Source organism: Mobula hypostoma, chromosome 2 (assembly GCF_963921235.1).
Source record: "Mobula hypostoma chromosome 2, sMobHyp1.1, whole genome shotgun sequence".
Taxonomy (NCBI): domain Eukaryota; kingdom Metazoa; phylum Chordata; class Chondrichthyes; order Myliobatiformes; family Myliobatidae; genus Mobula; species Mobula hypostoma.
In genome coordinates this window covers 108,130,784-108,145,604 of record NC_086098.1, presented here as the reverse complement: position 1 = coordinate 108,145,604, position 14,821 = coordinate 108,130,784, and the positions used below count along the sequence as shown (strand labels likewise).

The following is a 14,821-nucleotide window of genomic DNA, read 5'->3' as shown; positions in this document are numbered from 1 at the left end:
AGCAGATGAAGACAAATTGTCAAGAAAACTTTGAGTTTCGGTCTGAGTTTTAAACAAATGATGAGAATTGTCCAGCATAACAACTCTCAAACAAGCTGGGAACAGCAACGCTAATTTATAGCCCTGACGATAAAATTCTGACATCTGTGGTTTAAAAGCCATTAGTTCTTTCAATATCTCTTGGCTGAAATCCTCAACAATTCGAAATTTAAAACTTTGAAACTCAATCATGCCTTTCTGCCAAGCAGCTCGTATCATTTGTTCCTTTACATGAACATAGTGAAACCGAATAATGACTGGCCTCGGTTTAGCTGGTTTAGCACGTACAGAACGATGTGTGCAGTCTAACATTGGGGGCTCCTCCAATATATCTGGACCAAACACATCCGCTAACAATTTAGCAAAGTATTTAATAGGATCTCCCATCTGAACATCTTCAGGAAAACTGATTATTTGCAGATTCTGTCGTCGAGAGCAATTTTCAAGATCGGTAATCTTGGCTTTATAACGCTCCAACTGCTGAGTTGTCGAAAGTTAGACTTTTTTCCCCCAAGAGATTCAATTTTTCGATCCCTTTTGCGGCTATCTTCGTCTAGTTCCGAGATTCTAATTTGTTGTTGATCAATTTCACGTCTGAATGATTTAACATCATCTTGAATCCTCTTCAAAACTCCTTCAAGTACAGCGAGTCTTTGATTAAGTGTAGTCTCTAGAAGTTCCTTCATTACTTCAACAGTTAGAGGAGCCTCCTTCGATGCTTCAGGATCACCAACTATTTTTCCGTTCCCGCCGGAGCCCTTTCCGTTTTTAACTTCTCGTCCTCTGGTATGCATTTTCAGTAAGTAAAAATCAAAGTTCAAAGACATATTTGTAGTATAAATCATTTAGTGTAGGTATAGGTAAAGTAAATAAGAGTGGTTACATGTACAAAAGATAAAGGGAATGGTGCGACGCCGAAGTACAGCTCACTCCATGAGTGCCCCCCGGAAAGTCCTAAAGCAATAATCCGAGTGAACAGTACTGTGATCTTGCCAATTCACATCCCATCAACCAATTTGCCTGAATCCCAGCTCATCCTACCTGGAAGGTGAGACTAACCAGGCTGGAGATGGGGTGAAATTAGGCATAATTCAATGGAAATGGAGTTTCATTCCAGAGAAACACATGGATGCCTGGTAATCCAACACAATCTTCTGAAGCCTAAATTAAAGTCATTGCTAAAGGATATTAAATAGGTTTTGGTCTTTCCTGTCAGTGATGTGTGCTTTACTTGACTGATGACCATTTATATTCATAATGACACAGGAGGAAACCAGCCTGCACATCAGATCCACCTTAGCTGCCAGGGGAAAAATATCTCAAGCCCCACCTGCTCTCAGTTCCCTACAACTTAGTCTCTCACACATGTCCATTAACTTCATTTTAGTTATTTTTCCCCACCTGGGACAGTCAGAAGAAACCCACACGATCACACAGAAATATGAAAACTGCACACAAAAAAACCCATCCCTCTCCTGGTCAGAGTTAAAAAATGTTTCTCCAGGACCAGGAGACAGCACACCAATTGCTGCACCTCTCTGCTGGCTTTCGGTATCAGAGTGGAAATGGAATTCCGAGGTTTCATCTCTCAGCCTGAGCACAAAATGTTCTTTGCCACTTTTCCCCTTTAAATTTGTATCAGATCATTTCCTGGCTCCTGGAAGGTACAACTGGCATTTAGGGACAACAAAACCAGACAATTAATGTAACTTTCAATCATTTTGGGACACTTTAAAATGTTACTTCATTTAATATTTTGCCAGACAAATATAAAAAAACAATGGCAGGTTGGAATGGGAGAGAACAATACCTGCGCCAGTTCAACACATCTCTAACATGGGGCTTGGTGTATGGAGCGTTGTGCAGGATACACAAGCATCTGACCTATTGCTTCCAGACAAGTTTAGATGCTCTCCAAAAGGGCCATTATATGAGAGTAGGGAGCTTGAGGTACTTGTCAGGAAACTGGAAACACAGTTCTCGGACTAGTTTCTATTCTTCAATTATAATAGATAGACAAAAAATGGCAAGAGATATCCACACACAAAGTGACTAGGCAAAGCTATCTGCCAGGTTCAAAGTTCAAACTAAACTTATTATCAAAAGTACGTATCATGTCACCATATACTACCCCAAGATCCATTTTCTTGCAGGCATTCACAGTAGAACAAAGAAATACAATAGAATCAATTAAAAACTACACAAAGACTGAGAAGCAACCAATATGCAAACACAAACTATGCAAATACAAAAATAATAACAGTAATAATAAATACTGAGAACATGAGTTATAGAGTGAGTACATTGGTTGTGGAATCAGTTCAGTACTGAAATGAGTGAAGATGTCCATCTTAGTTCAGAAACTAAAATGGTTGAAAGGTAATACTTGTTCCTGAACCTGATGGTGTGGAATCCAAGGCTTCTGTACATCATTCCTGATGACAGCAGCAACATGGCCTCCAATAATTAGCTGTTACAATTTCCAACTGAAATTTTCATTGGAAGATCAGTACTTGCAAAGGATATTAAATAGGTATTGAACTAAATACTGTCATGCTTAAATGCAGTGGTATTTTCAAATATGCAACACAATTATTATACCAGATTCATATACTAATCTATTATAAATGCATGTAATTGAAATAGTTGTCTATCGAGATTACAAAACATCTTGACAGAATTATCTTTGAGAGCTCTACCTGTCCGCTGCTCATGGTCCCTTGAGACTTGTCAGATATGGAGTGGTTCTCTTCAGGGTCATCACTGCTTTCCCCTTCTTCTAACTGCAAGAGCAGTTCCAGTTCCTTCTCTTGTCTCAGCACAGATTCTTCCTCCTGGGTACAATAGATGGCATCACTACAAATATTGTAAAACCTCTGATATTCCACACATTAATTGTTCTCAATAAAAAAAAAATTACAGCGTGTATGCTCTTCTCTTAAATAAAGAGAAAGTGATGGAAGTACACAGGCAACACACATCAAAGTTGCTGGAGAACGCAGCAGGCCAGGCAGTATCTCTGGGAAGAGGTACAGTCGACGTTTCAGGCCGAGACTCTTCGTCAGGTCTCATTGAGTCATTGAGTCCTGAAGAAGGGTCTCGGCCCAAAACGTCGACTGTACCTCTTCCCAGAGATGCTGCCTGGCCTGCTGCGTTCTCCAGCAACTTTGATGTGTGTTGCTTGAATTTCCAGCATCTGCAGAATTCCTGTTGTTTGCGTTTTTGAAGTACACAGGTTTTTGAATAAGAAAAAAAGGCAAGAGTCATTTTTAGGTGCAAGATTTGCTTGATTTTTTCAGGTAACATCACCGCAAGAAGTATATGATTTGTAGGATTGTACAAACGCATTTGACCATCTTCAATTATTCCAATGTGTCAAAGAGTACTGTTAACAGCTTTTGTTCATTCCAGTGAAATTTAAATTAATTAGGTTTCAAAATTTCAACAAATGCTGACCATTGTGATCTGTCCCAATTCTTCCGGAATTATCTTCACGTTGTTACCCACTATAATCCTATCAACTCCCATGGGTATTCTAGCAACCCCGGTTTCTATGAATATTTGCTTTTCCCAGTTTCTATATTTCCATTGCCTGAATGCAATCCTACTCCGCAGTTTTGTGGCGTAGTGGGACACATTCACAATAACCACTTGGGTTAAATACTAAAGATCGTAGATGCCTGTGTCATGGCTGAAAGGAGCGAGCGGATAAAACAGTAAGCATTATCGTAAAATCATGGGCATGATATTAGCAGGAAGATCAATGGATTTACCGTGTTATATAATGTCGTCTTCCAAAATCACATGTTCTGTAGGATAGAAAGTCATCAAAAACAACAGAGTACGGACACGCTCCATCCAAACTTCCTCTAGGTATTGCTAATTCACCTCTGCAGTTATAGGTCAGTTCCTTATAGAAACCATAGAAACTACAGCACAGAAACAGGCCTTTTGGCCCTTGTTGGCTGTGCCGAACCATTTTCTGCCTAGTCCCACTGACCTGCACACGGACCATATCCCTCCATATACCTCCCAATTTTTATCTTCCAATTTGATATAATGTTTGAGTTCCGAAATTTCAGATAAATATTTCTAAGAATCACTATGTTCCTCTGCGGCTTTAAATAATGATTTTGCACCTGCATTTGCTGCACATAGATCTGTACTTTTCTCATACCATCAATCACCTTGCTATTTCATCTGTTCTGCCTTCCACCCTGTTGTAGACCATTCCTTCAACCAGCCCTCTCTGTACCTTCACCCTTTTACAGCATCTAAATGAGCTTCACCTCTAACTTTCCCCTGGTTCTGAAAGGACATGGATCATTAATTTTCATCCTTCTGACCTACTGAGTATTCAGGACATGAAAAATGGGATTGGTACACTGTTCAGCACCCATCAGCCTACACCACCATTAAGCAACATCGTTATTTTTGACCTCGATTTCATTTTCCTGTTCTCACCATATCCCTCAATTCCTCTGATACCCAAAAGCTGAATGATCTGTATCAAATGAAATTGCTGATTTAATCTCCATAATCCCCGGTGGAGAATTGTGAAAATTTGTCATAACACCAAATGACACAGGAGAAAAATCAGGCCATTCAGCCCATTGAGTCTGTTGCATCATGGCTGATTTATTATCGCTCTCCAACCCATTCTCCTGCCTTCTCACATGTAACGTTTGACTCCCTTACTAATCAAGAACCTATCAATCTCCACTTTAAATATACCCATCGACTTGTATTCCACTGTGGTCTGTGGCATCGAAATCCACAGATACACTATCTTCTGGCTTAAGAAATTTCTCATCTCTATTCTAAAGGTGGTCCTTACATTCTGAGGCTGTGCTTGGTTCTAGACTACCCCACTATAGGAAACATTCCTCCATGTCCACTCTATCTAAGCCTTCTAAACTCCAACAAGTACAGGCCCAGAACCATCAAACGCTTTTCGTACATTAACCATTTCATTCATGGGATTATTCTTGTGAACCTCCTTTGGACTCTCTCCAATGCTAATGCACTCTTCCCAACAGCTCTAGTAAACCTGCCTGCATGGTTATTGGCCCCCATCAAGTTCAGGTGTAACCTGTGCTTTTTGTACAGGACACATCTTCCCCAAGAGGCAATCCCAACGATCCAGAAATCTGAAACCCTGCCCCTTTCACCAATTCCTGAGCCACGCGTTCATCTGTTCTTGCCCTCACTGGTACATGGAACATGCAGTAATCCAAAGATTACTACCCTTGAAGTCCTGCTTTTTTTGCTTTCTACCTTATTCCCTCTATTCTCTCTTCAGGACCACATCCCTTTCCTACCTATGACATTGGTAATAATATGTACCACCATTTCTAGCTGTTCACCCTACCTCTTTAAATGCTGTGGACCAAATCAGAGATGTCCCTGATCCTGGCACCTGGGAGGCAATATATCATCTCTTTCATGCCCACAGAATCTCCTGCCTTCTCCTCTAACTAGTGAATTCCCTTTCACTACCGCATCCCTCTTCTCCCCACTTCCCTTCTGAGCCATAGCGCCAGACTCCTGGTTGTTGCAACTTTCCCCTGGCAGATCATCCCCCACAAAATTATTTAAAATGGTATACTTATTATTGAGGGGAGCAGCCACAAATTCACTTGTCATTTGCCAAGTGAAGGAATTTCTCCTCATTTCAATCCAAAGTGGCTGACCCCATACAGTAAGTCCACAAGACTCAGGAGCAGAACAAGGCCCCATTCTCCTGCCTTTTCCCCATAACCTTTGATCCCTTATTAATCAAGAATCTATCAACCTCTGCTTTAAATACATCCAATGACTTGGCCTCCATAGCCATATGTGACAATGAATTTTAAAATCACCACAGCGTGAGTAAAGGAATTCTTCATCTCTGTCTAAAAGGACATCTTTTAATTATAAGGCTGTGGTCCTAGACTTGCCCACTACATGAAACATACCTTCCATGTTCACTACTGGGACTCTTAGAAGATCACTAATAATGCCTGTACGATCTCTTCAGCTATCCCTTACAGAATAGTGGGGTGTAGACCATATGGTCCAAGTGACTTTCTACCTTCAGACCTGTCAGTTTCCCAAGCACCTTCTCCTTATAATAGCGACTACACTAATTTTTGCCTGCTGGTTCTCTTGAATTTCTGGCATGTTGCTGATGTCTTCCAGTGAGAGCTGACACGAAGTACTTATTCAGTTTGCCCACCATTTCTTTGCACCCTATTTCTACTTCTCCACTGACATTTTCCAGTGGTCCACCATTGCCTAGCTTATTCTTGGTACATCTGAAAAAATGTTTTTTCCCCCCCCTTATGTTATTGGTTAGCTTTCCTTCCTATTTCATCTTTGCTTCCCTTGTTGCTTTTTTATTTGTCTTCTATTGGTTAAAAGTTTCCCAATTCTCCAGCTTCCCACCAATTTTTGCAGTATGGTATGCCATTTCTTTTGTTTTTATGCTGTTTCATTTCTCGTCAGCCACAGGTCCCTCATCTTCCCTTTAGTCTGGTCCTTCTATGGGAAGAAATTTTTCTGCATCTTCTGAATTACTCCCAGAAATTCCTGCCATTGCTGTCCTACTAAAATCCTTGCTAGGTTCACCTTCCCATCAACATTGGCAGCCCTTCTGTCAGGCTTCTGTAGTTATCTTTTAGTTTCTCCTATTCAAACTGCAGGGGGTGGGGGGGATCCTATCAAACTCAGACTGCAGTATAATGCCAGCATTTTATTCCATCCCATTGAGAGTTCACATCTGCAATGCACCCCGCTCTCTGCATCTAAACTGCTAGTGCCCAAATCCCCCAAGTTATTCAACAAGGCTGTTCCAATATCCCACAGGTCCAAATTGACACATGCAACACCCTCATTTGCCAAACATCATCTGCAAATCCCTCAGAATGGCCCAACATACCCCTGTAATGCCCCTAAAACGTATACCTAGTCCAGAGTTCATCCTTTCTCGATTCAGGTGCCTTCTCCTTTCTCCTGTGCATATACACATACAGTAGACGATCAATAAATATCGTCTCAATTGCATTCAAGTATTTCACCATTTACCTCCAATATCTTAGCCGTCTTCAACAGCAGCTTTTCCACATCGTCCTGAAGCTTCTCCTGCTCCTCTATGTCCCGATCAGACATCTCGGCTTCAGTACGTCCAGTGTGTTTTCTGCACATGTCAAAGCTCCCACAAGTAATGCAAAACAACCCTTAGTTTTACAAAGTGTACATTACCGGGGGAAAAAAATGATCCCACATCAAAACAATCCAACTCATTTCCCTAAGAACATTACCCAGAATTTTGAACATTTTTGAATCCATCTTAGATTTATTTTCTTCCTTCACTACATTCTAATTCATTAGAATACACAAAACAGACTTGTCCACTAACAGGTTCCTTCACCTTTTGTGCGCATAAACAAAGTCTCACCGTGCCAAGTGCTTCCAATTTTCTCTCTCCATTAGTCCAGCCTGACCCGCTGAACATGTCCAACAATCCTGCAATTTGCTACACAAGACAACAAAAGCAGATTCATCCACTAACTGTCCCATTTGACCTGATATCCCCTTCAATCTATCCATCCGCTCTGCAACTTAAAATTAACTTTACTATCTCTCTTTCCGCCTTCTGACAGAGTTATTGACACAAACCTTAACTTTGTCTCTTTGTCTCCCTTTCCACAAAGGAGCTTGACCTAGACTCAAGATTTATATAGCATCGAACCAGAAACTTTGGGCACTGCACTGCTGCACAAAAATATTTCACAAATAGTCGATGGTAGTACATGTCATTCTGACTCTGAACTCGTCTGTCATGTCTTCCTGAGCTAGTCCCCCTACTCTGGGAAAAGGATTGTGACCATCTTTAGCTATGCCCCTCATGATTTTTATAAACTTCTAATGTCATCCTTCAGCCTCATTCCCTTCAGGGAAAAACAGTTTATCCAATTTCTCCTTAAAACTCCAACCCCAGGAGCATTCTTGTGAATCCTTTCTTTATTCTTCTTATTGTGAGGAAGACCACCACTGATGTTTTCAGCATGCTTCTGATTTTATTTCAGACTGTCGGCATCTGCAGCTCCTTGAATCATTTCTGATTGCCATCTACTTCTTATTTTACAAAAAAAAAACTGCATCACCTCCTGACTAGCACTGCAGCTCCCAAATCAGAAAACAGCCTCATCATGGCATGGGACTTCTGTGCATTATTTTCTGGAATGCCACATTAGTATATTAATGCACATCAATGCACTTAAAGAGCAGCTTTTCAAATTCTAAAGTAACAAATGAACATTTCCTACTTTATCCAACTAAAGTCAGACCCTCTACCATCAGGCAGGAGGTACCATAGTATCAAGACAAGAACTGTTAGGATGAAAAACAGCTTCTACTCCCAGGCAGTAAGGCTACTGAACTCCCTGCCACCACCCAGGTCTCATCACATATAAAGGGCCAATAGCATTATACCGTTTACTTTTTAAACTTGCTTCATAAATGCATCTTATTTGTTAATTTGTGTGGTAATATTACTTTATGCACTGTGTGCAAGTTGTACGTATGTACTGTGTTGTTTACTTAGATCCGGAGGAACGTTGTTTTGTTTGGTGGTATACATGTATACGAGTTGAATAACAATACACTGAACTTTAACCTTTGAGTAACTCCAACAAAACCTAGTAGGTTACATGGTCAGCACAAAACTGTGGGCCAAAGGGCCTGTAATGTGCTGTAGATTTGTATGTATCTATGTAAACCACTCAAATAAATTCGTCCAAGTGTGTTGAGCACCACGCTTCAGGATAGCTGAAATTTCTAAAGACATTGAATAGGTCAAGAAAATTTACTTGGATGATGCTGTTGAGAGAGAAGATGACGCAGCAGTTTTCCTCAATGGAACAGAAGCAGCATTAGAGTTTTAAAAGGTCCAAAATAAAACACGTTAATGTAATTGGCCGCAGAGGCCGAAGCAAGAGATGAGATACTTCTTACATAGCTAAAGAGGACTTTAAATATACTGCCTAGAAGGCTGATGGGGAAATTCAGTTTTAATTTTCAAAAGTGAATACAATTAACAGTAGTAGGCATTGCAGTGCTGTGGGCAAAAAAAATGAATGGGCTAGATTGAGAAAACTTCCACAGCACCAGCAGGCCAAGTGCTCTCTACTCTTGTATCCATCATGATTAATCCCTATCAATCAGGAACAGGAAAATCAGATTGCTTGGCAAATATCAAGGAGCATTCAGTGGTTTTGCATAGAGTACTTTGACGATGGTCAGAGGGAGAATATATAAGCAGTGTCATACCTTTCACTGTCCCCCCTTTCGAGTGACATTCCAGATCCACAAAATTCATAATTATCATGGAGAATTTCTGGGCTCTCATTTTCAAGATGTTCAACCTTTCTGTGTGGATCCAGATCCTGTTCTTTGAGATACTCTGCATGATTAAATCTCTCACTGGTACGCACAGCACATTGGTCATCAACAAAAGCTTGTTCCTTTATTGCAGTCAACTTCTCAAATGGTGTGGACTCCATCGGGAGCTGTTCATTCAGACTGGGAGTCATGTCACTAAACCCAGTCAACTTTTCCTCTTCGTTCTTATGCACTGTATTACAGATTCCACCCATTATAGGTTCAAAATGTTTTGTCTCCAATGCAGGTTTCTTGGGAGTAATAGTGACCACATAGGATTTCTCAAGATCGTCAACAGAAAGGCTAACCCAAGGATTCTTGGGCAAGCTTGCTGAACGGCTCACCTTTATCTCAAAGTTTAAAGCATTTGGATTATTCTTTAATAAGGGCTGTACTGCACTTGACATGGACAATGAATCAGGGCGCCCAAATTCATCAGTTGCTTGGCTCTTAGACTTATCTCTATCAAATTTATCCTCTTCATTTAGCTTTGCAGTTTCCATTACCAGTGATGAGATTGAGGCTCTTTTGAACCCTTGCTCCCTGTTGTTTATTTCATAATTAAATGGTACAGTCTCATAGTTGCAAGTCCCAGTCCCATCAATTCCAGAGTCAAAAGAACTTAAAGAAGGTGGCCTTTTGCTGAGCCCTTTCCCTTCCTGGTTAAAGCGTTCAACGGCCACCTCATGAGGAATAGTAAACTGTAACCTTGGGTCATTATGACGACTGTTGAAATAGCTCCCACTGTGTTGAACTGGATCAGTCTTATTAAAATGTTTCTCTGTTGAGGAGACACACAAAGACTCTTGTTGCACCACATGTTCATTGGCAGCCTTCAGAGCATCTGCAGTACCTCTAGTAATGTCAGTATCAATGGACGAGCTGGCACAAGGAACCAATATCTTTTGTAGTGCCTTTAAATACAATTCTTGCCACTGAACTGCTTGTTCTAAGTCAATCAGCAGCACTTGCCCTGGAGAAGTCAACAACTTTCTTAAAATTGAGCACCTGTACATGGGAAAAATATAATAAGATTAAAAAAATCTCATTAGTTGCATCAATAATACTAAAGGGACATCTTGCCAACAAAAAGATTTTTTTGACCTCTGTGAATCTTCTCAAGGACAAGGCACATAATCACTGATGAAAATCTTAAAGGTTTGCCAGTTTAATAAACTGAAAGCTCTTTACAAAAGCCCTGTGCCACTGCTGATGATGGCACTGAGACCAAACCCTAACTAAAACCAAGTCTGTGAAGTAATGCAAAGTTACACTCTGCATTAACTAAAAACGAGCAATGAGAAAACAACAACAACCTTGCACTCGATGTCAGTAAGACAAAGGAATCGATTGTGGTCTTCAGGAAGGGGCTGTCAGGGGAACCAGACCAGTCCTCATTGAGGGGTCCTGGATGTCAACATCTCTGAACTGTCTCAACTTATTGACGCAATTATGAAGAAGGCACTCCAGCAGCTATATTTCATTAGGAGTTTGTGGGAATTTAGTATGTTATCAAGGACTGTACAGATGTACTGGGGAGAGCATTCTAACTGTCTGCATCGCCATCTAGAATGAAGGGAAAATGCACGGAATCAAAAAAGCTGCAGAGTTGCAAACTCAGCCAGCTCCATCAAGGGCACTAGCCTCCCCAGCATAAAGGACACCTTCAAAAGGTGATGCCAAAAAAAAAAGCAGTATCCATCATTAAGAACCTCCCCCTCCCCCACTCCCCACCCCAGTACTCAGGACATCCCCTCATCTCATTGCTACTATCAGGAAGTACAAGAGCCTGAAGAAACATTTCCACATTTCAGGAGGAACTTCTTCTCCTCTGCCATCAGATTTCTGAACAGTCCATGAACACGACCTCACTATTTTTGCTCTCATTTAATTTATGCTTAAACAAATCAGTTTAGGAAATTAATGTATTTTAAGTGGGAAAATGTAATTTAATCCTGGGACCACTTGCTTGCTTTCAAAAGAACTTCAAAGGGAATCTACAGGGATCGGAAGCGCTCTCCCTTGAAGTTACTGCCAGGAGACACGCTGAATATGCAAAGGTGGTTTTCTGGATTGAGAAGTGCATATTGAGGATGAAGAAGTTGGGGCAAACTTTAATTGCAACCTATGACAAGCTGGCTAAAGGCAATGGAGAACATAAAGGAACTCTCAGCAACAAAAGGACATCTAACAAACTGAAACCGGTATTCATAGGTTTTAGAACCCAACTGATTTTATGTTCAATTGGTTGAGCACAAAATGTCAAGGTTCCCACGAGGTGAATTACATTAGTTTCACCCCTGCACTTTGCAAAAACACTAAGACTTACTGGTGGGACAGCAGCTTTCCCCTCCTCCTGTGAAGTGTGTCTGGAATGAAATCAGCCAAATGTCCGAGCCGAACCAACTCCTCGACAGTTGGAAGAGGAGCTTTAATGAGGAAGCGGTTAACATGATCCCTCCAGCTTGGTTTAAGGCATAGGACTGCCTCGCAATGAAGTCCCAAGTTATGCACCATATGATCACAAACCGCCTCTTTAAAAAAGATGTCTTGCAACAGTAAATGATACCAACCAGCAACCTGAAAGGAAGAGAGTTTTAAAATTTAGTCTTTCAGTGTTGTTGAATGAACTTAAACAAAAGTCAGCATAATAAAGCTACTGGGATAATGGATTTAATACAAAATAAAATCAGAAGTGAAAAGAAACATTGCATGTGCCCATTAACTTAGATGAACAACTGAAACTCAACGTGGAACTGAACCATCCCCTCAATTAATTACTAAAGTGATTAACGTCAGCAAAAGAAATACAATTCAGCACATTGTTACACAGCTTGGCATTGGCCACATCCTCCCCAAGGTCTAGCTGGTTTATAAGGTTACCTACTTTTTCAAAAATGTCATAGAAATCATACACAGCTTTTAAAGTTTGCCGGGGAAGCTCGACAGCTATGTGGAACATGTCTTTCAATCTGCTGAGTTTCTCTTTACAATCTTTTGCCCTTCCTCCAGGTTCCGTTATTTCATCAAAATCCTGCAGTAGGTTCTCACATTCAGCAATCAATTTCTACAAAACATAACAGTACAGAATTTACCACCAACTCTACGAAGAAAGCCAAGATTTATTTAAAATACTATAACCATGGAAAATAGGAAGTCTTCTTATTCATTTGCCTTGAAGAGTAATCCTCACTGACTGAATCTCAGATTATTAGTACAAAAGTTGGAGTACTCTGGGAAAGCAACAAAGGAGCAGTGGAATACCAGTGGATTGTGTTGTGCGATTAACCCCCGACAGATCGAAGTAATGCAAGTTAGTGCTCAGACATAAATCACTGAAAGTTAATACAAGTACAGCAAATTGCCCAATTCATCCGAATGTTGGCAAACTCATGAGTGTAGTATCACCCAAAACAACTAAAAACAGTGACATTACACTACCCACTTATTTAATTCTAAAATGAAATTGAAGGTAGCAGTGTACACAGCTTACACTATATTTAAACACTGATATTTGATAACACTTTATTTGTATTACAGTTCAATCCTGACACCAGGCAGAATCAAGTTCATTATCACCGTCTTGTCTGTCGTGAAATCTGCTGTTTTGCAGCAGGATGATGGCAAGTCATTATTAAGAAAACGACAAACATTTTTTAAAAAAACTCACCATTGCAGGATTATAAATGGCAACGTCATAATCCAATTTTATAATCTCTGCTTGGCTCAAATTGTTTGCAATTTCTAATTTGTATGAACGAATCTTCCCCATTCCTTCAGAAATAATCAAATCAGTGATCTGAAGGTTAAAAAAGTCAGTTAATAACTCAAAAGCATTGTTTCAATGCACTATGTAGCATTGTTTCAATGCACTATGTAGCATTGTTTCAATGCACTATGTAGCATTGTGTTGCATGAATTTGTCAAGGATTTAATGTCACATAGTCCTCTCTCGCAATTTGATATTACAAGGTCCACATGAACTTAAGTGATAAAGGTTCTCAAATATAGGTGCAAGAGAAAATATGCAGATGCTTCATCCCTCCCCCTCCAGGTTTCACCTATCACCTGGTGTTTCTCTCTCCCCTCCCTCCACCTTTTAACTCTACTCTTCAGCTTTTTTTCTCCAGTCCTGCCGAAGGGCTTCAGCCTGAAATATTGACTGTATTTTTTCTCCCCCATAGATGCTGCCTGGCCTGCTGAGTTCCTCCAGCATTTTGTATGTGCTGCTCAAATATAGGTACACATTTATTTCGAAATGCAAACAATACTAACTACAAACCAATTCAACCCCATTTATAGAATTGAAATGCAAAATTCCTCAAGGCCTTACACAGTAAATGCTTTATTCAGAGAAAATTAATATAGAATCATAGACATTTACAGTCAATTGTTTCACCATGTCTTTATTAGTCTGACCTTTCACCAGAATGAATTGCTGACCCGAAACACTTTCTCTCTCTCTCTACCCTTCACAACATTTTAATTTCATATTTTCAGCTTCTGCAGCACTTTGCTTTCATATTAATCATTACACAAAATCAAAATTTTCAATAAAATACGATTTAATAAAATTATTAAAGCACGAGATGCTTTACCTGCTGGGCCCTTTCCCAGCACCTGATGTCTTTCAGTGAAAGCTGAGCCCTGGTGAGGGTCTGTTGCCATAGCAATTCCACCTTCTTCATAGCTACTCTTATCCTGCCCAAGGAAAGTTAAAACAAGGGTTAGTACTGCCATCAGAAATAAAAAAGCCAACCTTACACAAAACAAAATTAGGTTCTTCAACAGTGTGTCACAATGATTGAATAGATAGAACGCATAAACAAAGAACATAATGGTAAGACTGCTCTTGCACTGTATGACCAAAGACCAAGATACTGGAAAGTGATGAATGGTCTGGTCTCAGCTTGAAACATCAGCTCTTTATTCTTCTCCATTGATGCTGTCTGACTTGCTGAGTTTCCAGAGCATATTGTATGTGTCACTCTGGATTTCGTACATCTGCAGAATCTCTCGTGTTACTGGAAGGCAAACTCCTCCCATAAGAAAAGATCTGAAATTTCAAAGACAGGATATGTTTTGACTGTTGAGTGGCAAACAGCAAGATTTCAGCTACACACATCAAAGTTGCTGGTGAACGCAGCAGGCCAGGCAGCATCTCTAGGAAGAGGTACAGTTGACGTTTCAGGCTGAGACCCTTCATCAGGACTAACTGAAGGAAGAGTTAGTATGAGATTTGAAAGTTGGAGGGGGAGGGGGAGATCCAAAATGATAGGAGAAGACAGGAGGGGGAGGGATGGAGCCAAGAGCTGGACAAGTGATTGGCAAAGGGGATATGAGAGGATCATGGGACAGG

The 14,821-nt window shown here is 40.4% G+C and overlaps 1 protein-coding gene across 2 annotated transcripts in view; it reads right to left on the bottom strand.

Moving 5' to 3' along the window:
* The window catches only part of LOC134342345 (uncharacterized), a 93,521-nt gene that overhangs the window by 47,067 nt on the left and 31,633 nt on the right, over nucleotides 1-14,821 (bottom strand). The window contains exons 6-12 of one of the 2 annotated variants that reach the window (XM_063040349.1): nucleotides 14,061-14,163; nucleotides 13,133-13,261; nucleotides 12,350-12,529; nucleotides 11,792-12,042; nucleotides 9,352-10,470; nucleotides 7,105-7,216; nucleotides 2,739-2,873 (exon numbers count right to left, since the gene is read on the bottom strand). In XM_063040349.1, the coding sequence (XP_062896419.1) occupies nucleotides 2,739-2,873; nucleotides 7,105-7,216; nucleotides 9,352-10,470; nucleotides 11,792-12,042; nucleotides 12,350-12,529; nucleotides 13,133-13,261; nucleotides 14,061-14,163 (2,029 nt within the window). Of the gene's footprint in view, nucleotides 1-2,738; nucleotides 2,874-7,104; nucleotides 7,232-9,351; nucleotides 10,471-11,791; nucleotides 12,043-12,349; nucleotides 12,530-13,132; nucleotides 13,262-14,060; nucleotides 14,164-14,821 lie in introns of both variants that reach the window. The other variant, XM_063040350.1, reaches the window with a different exon arrangement.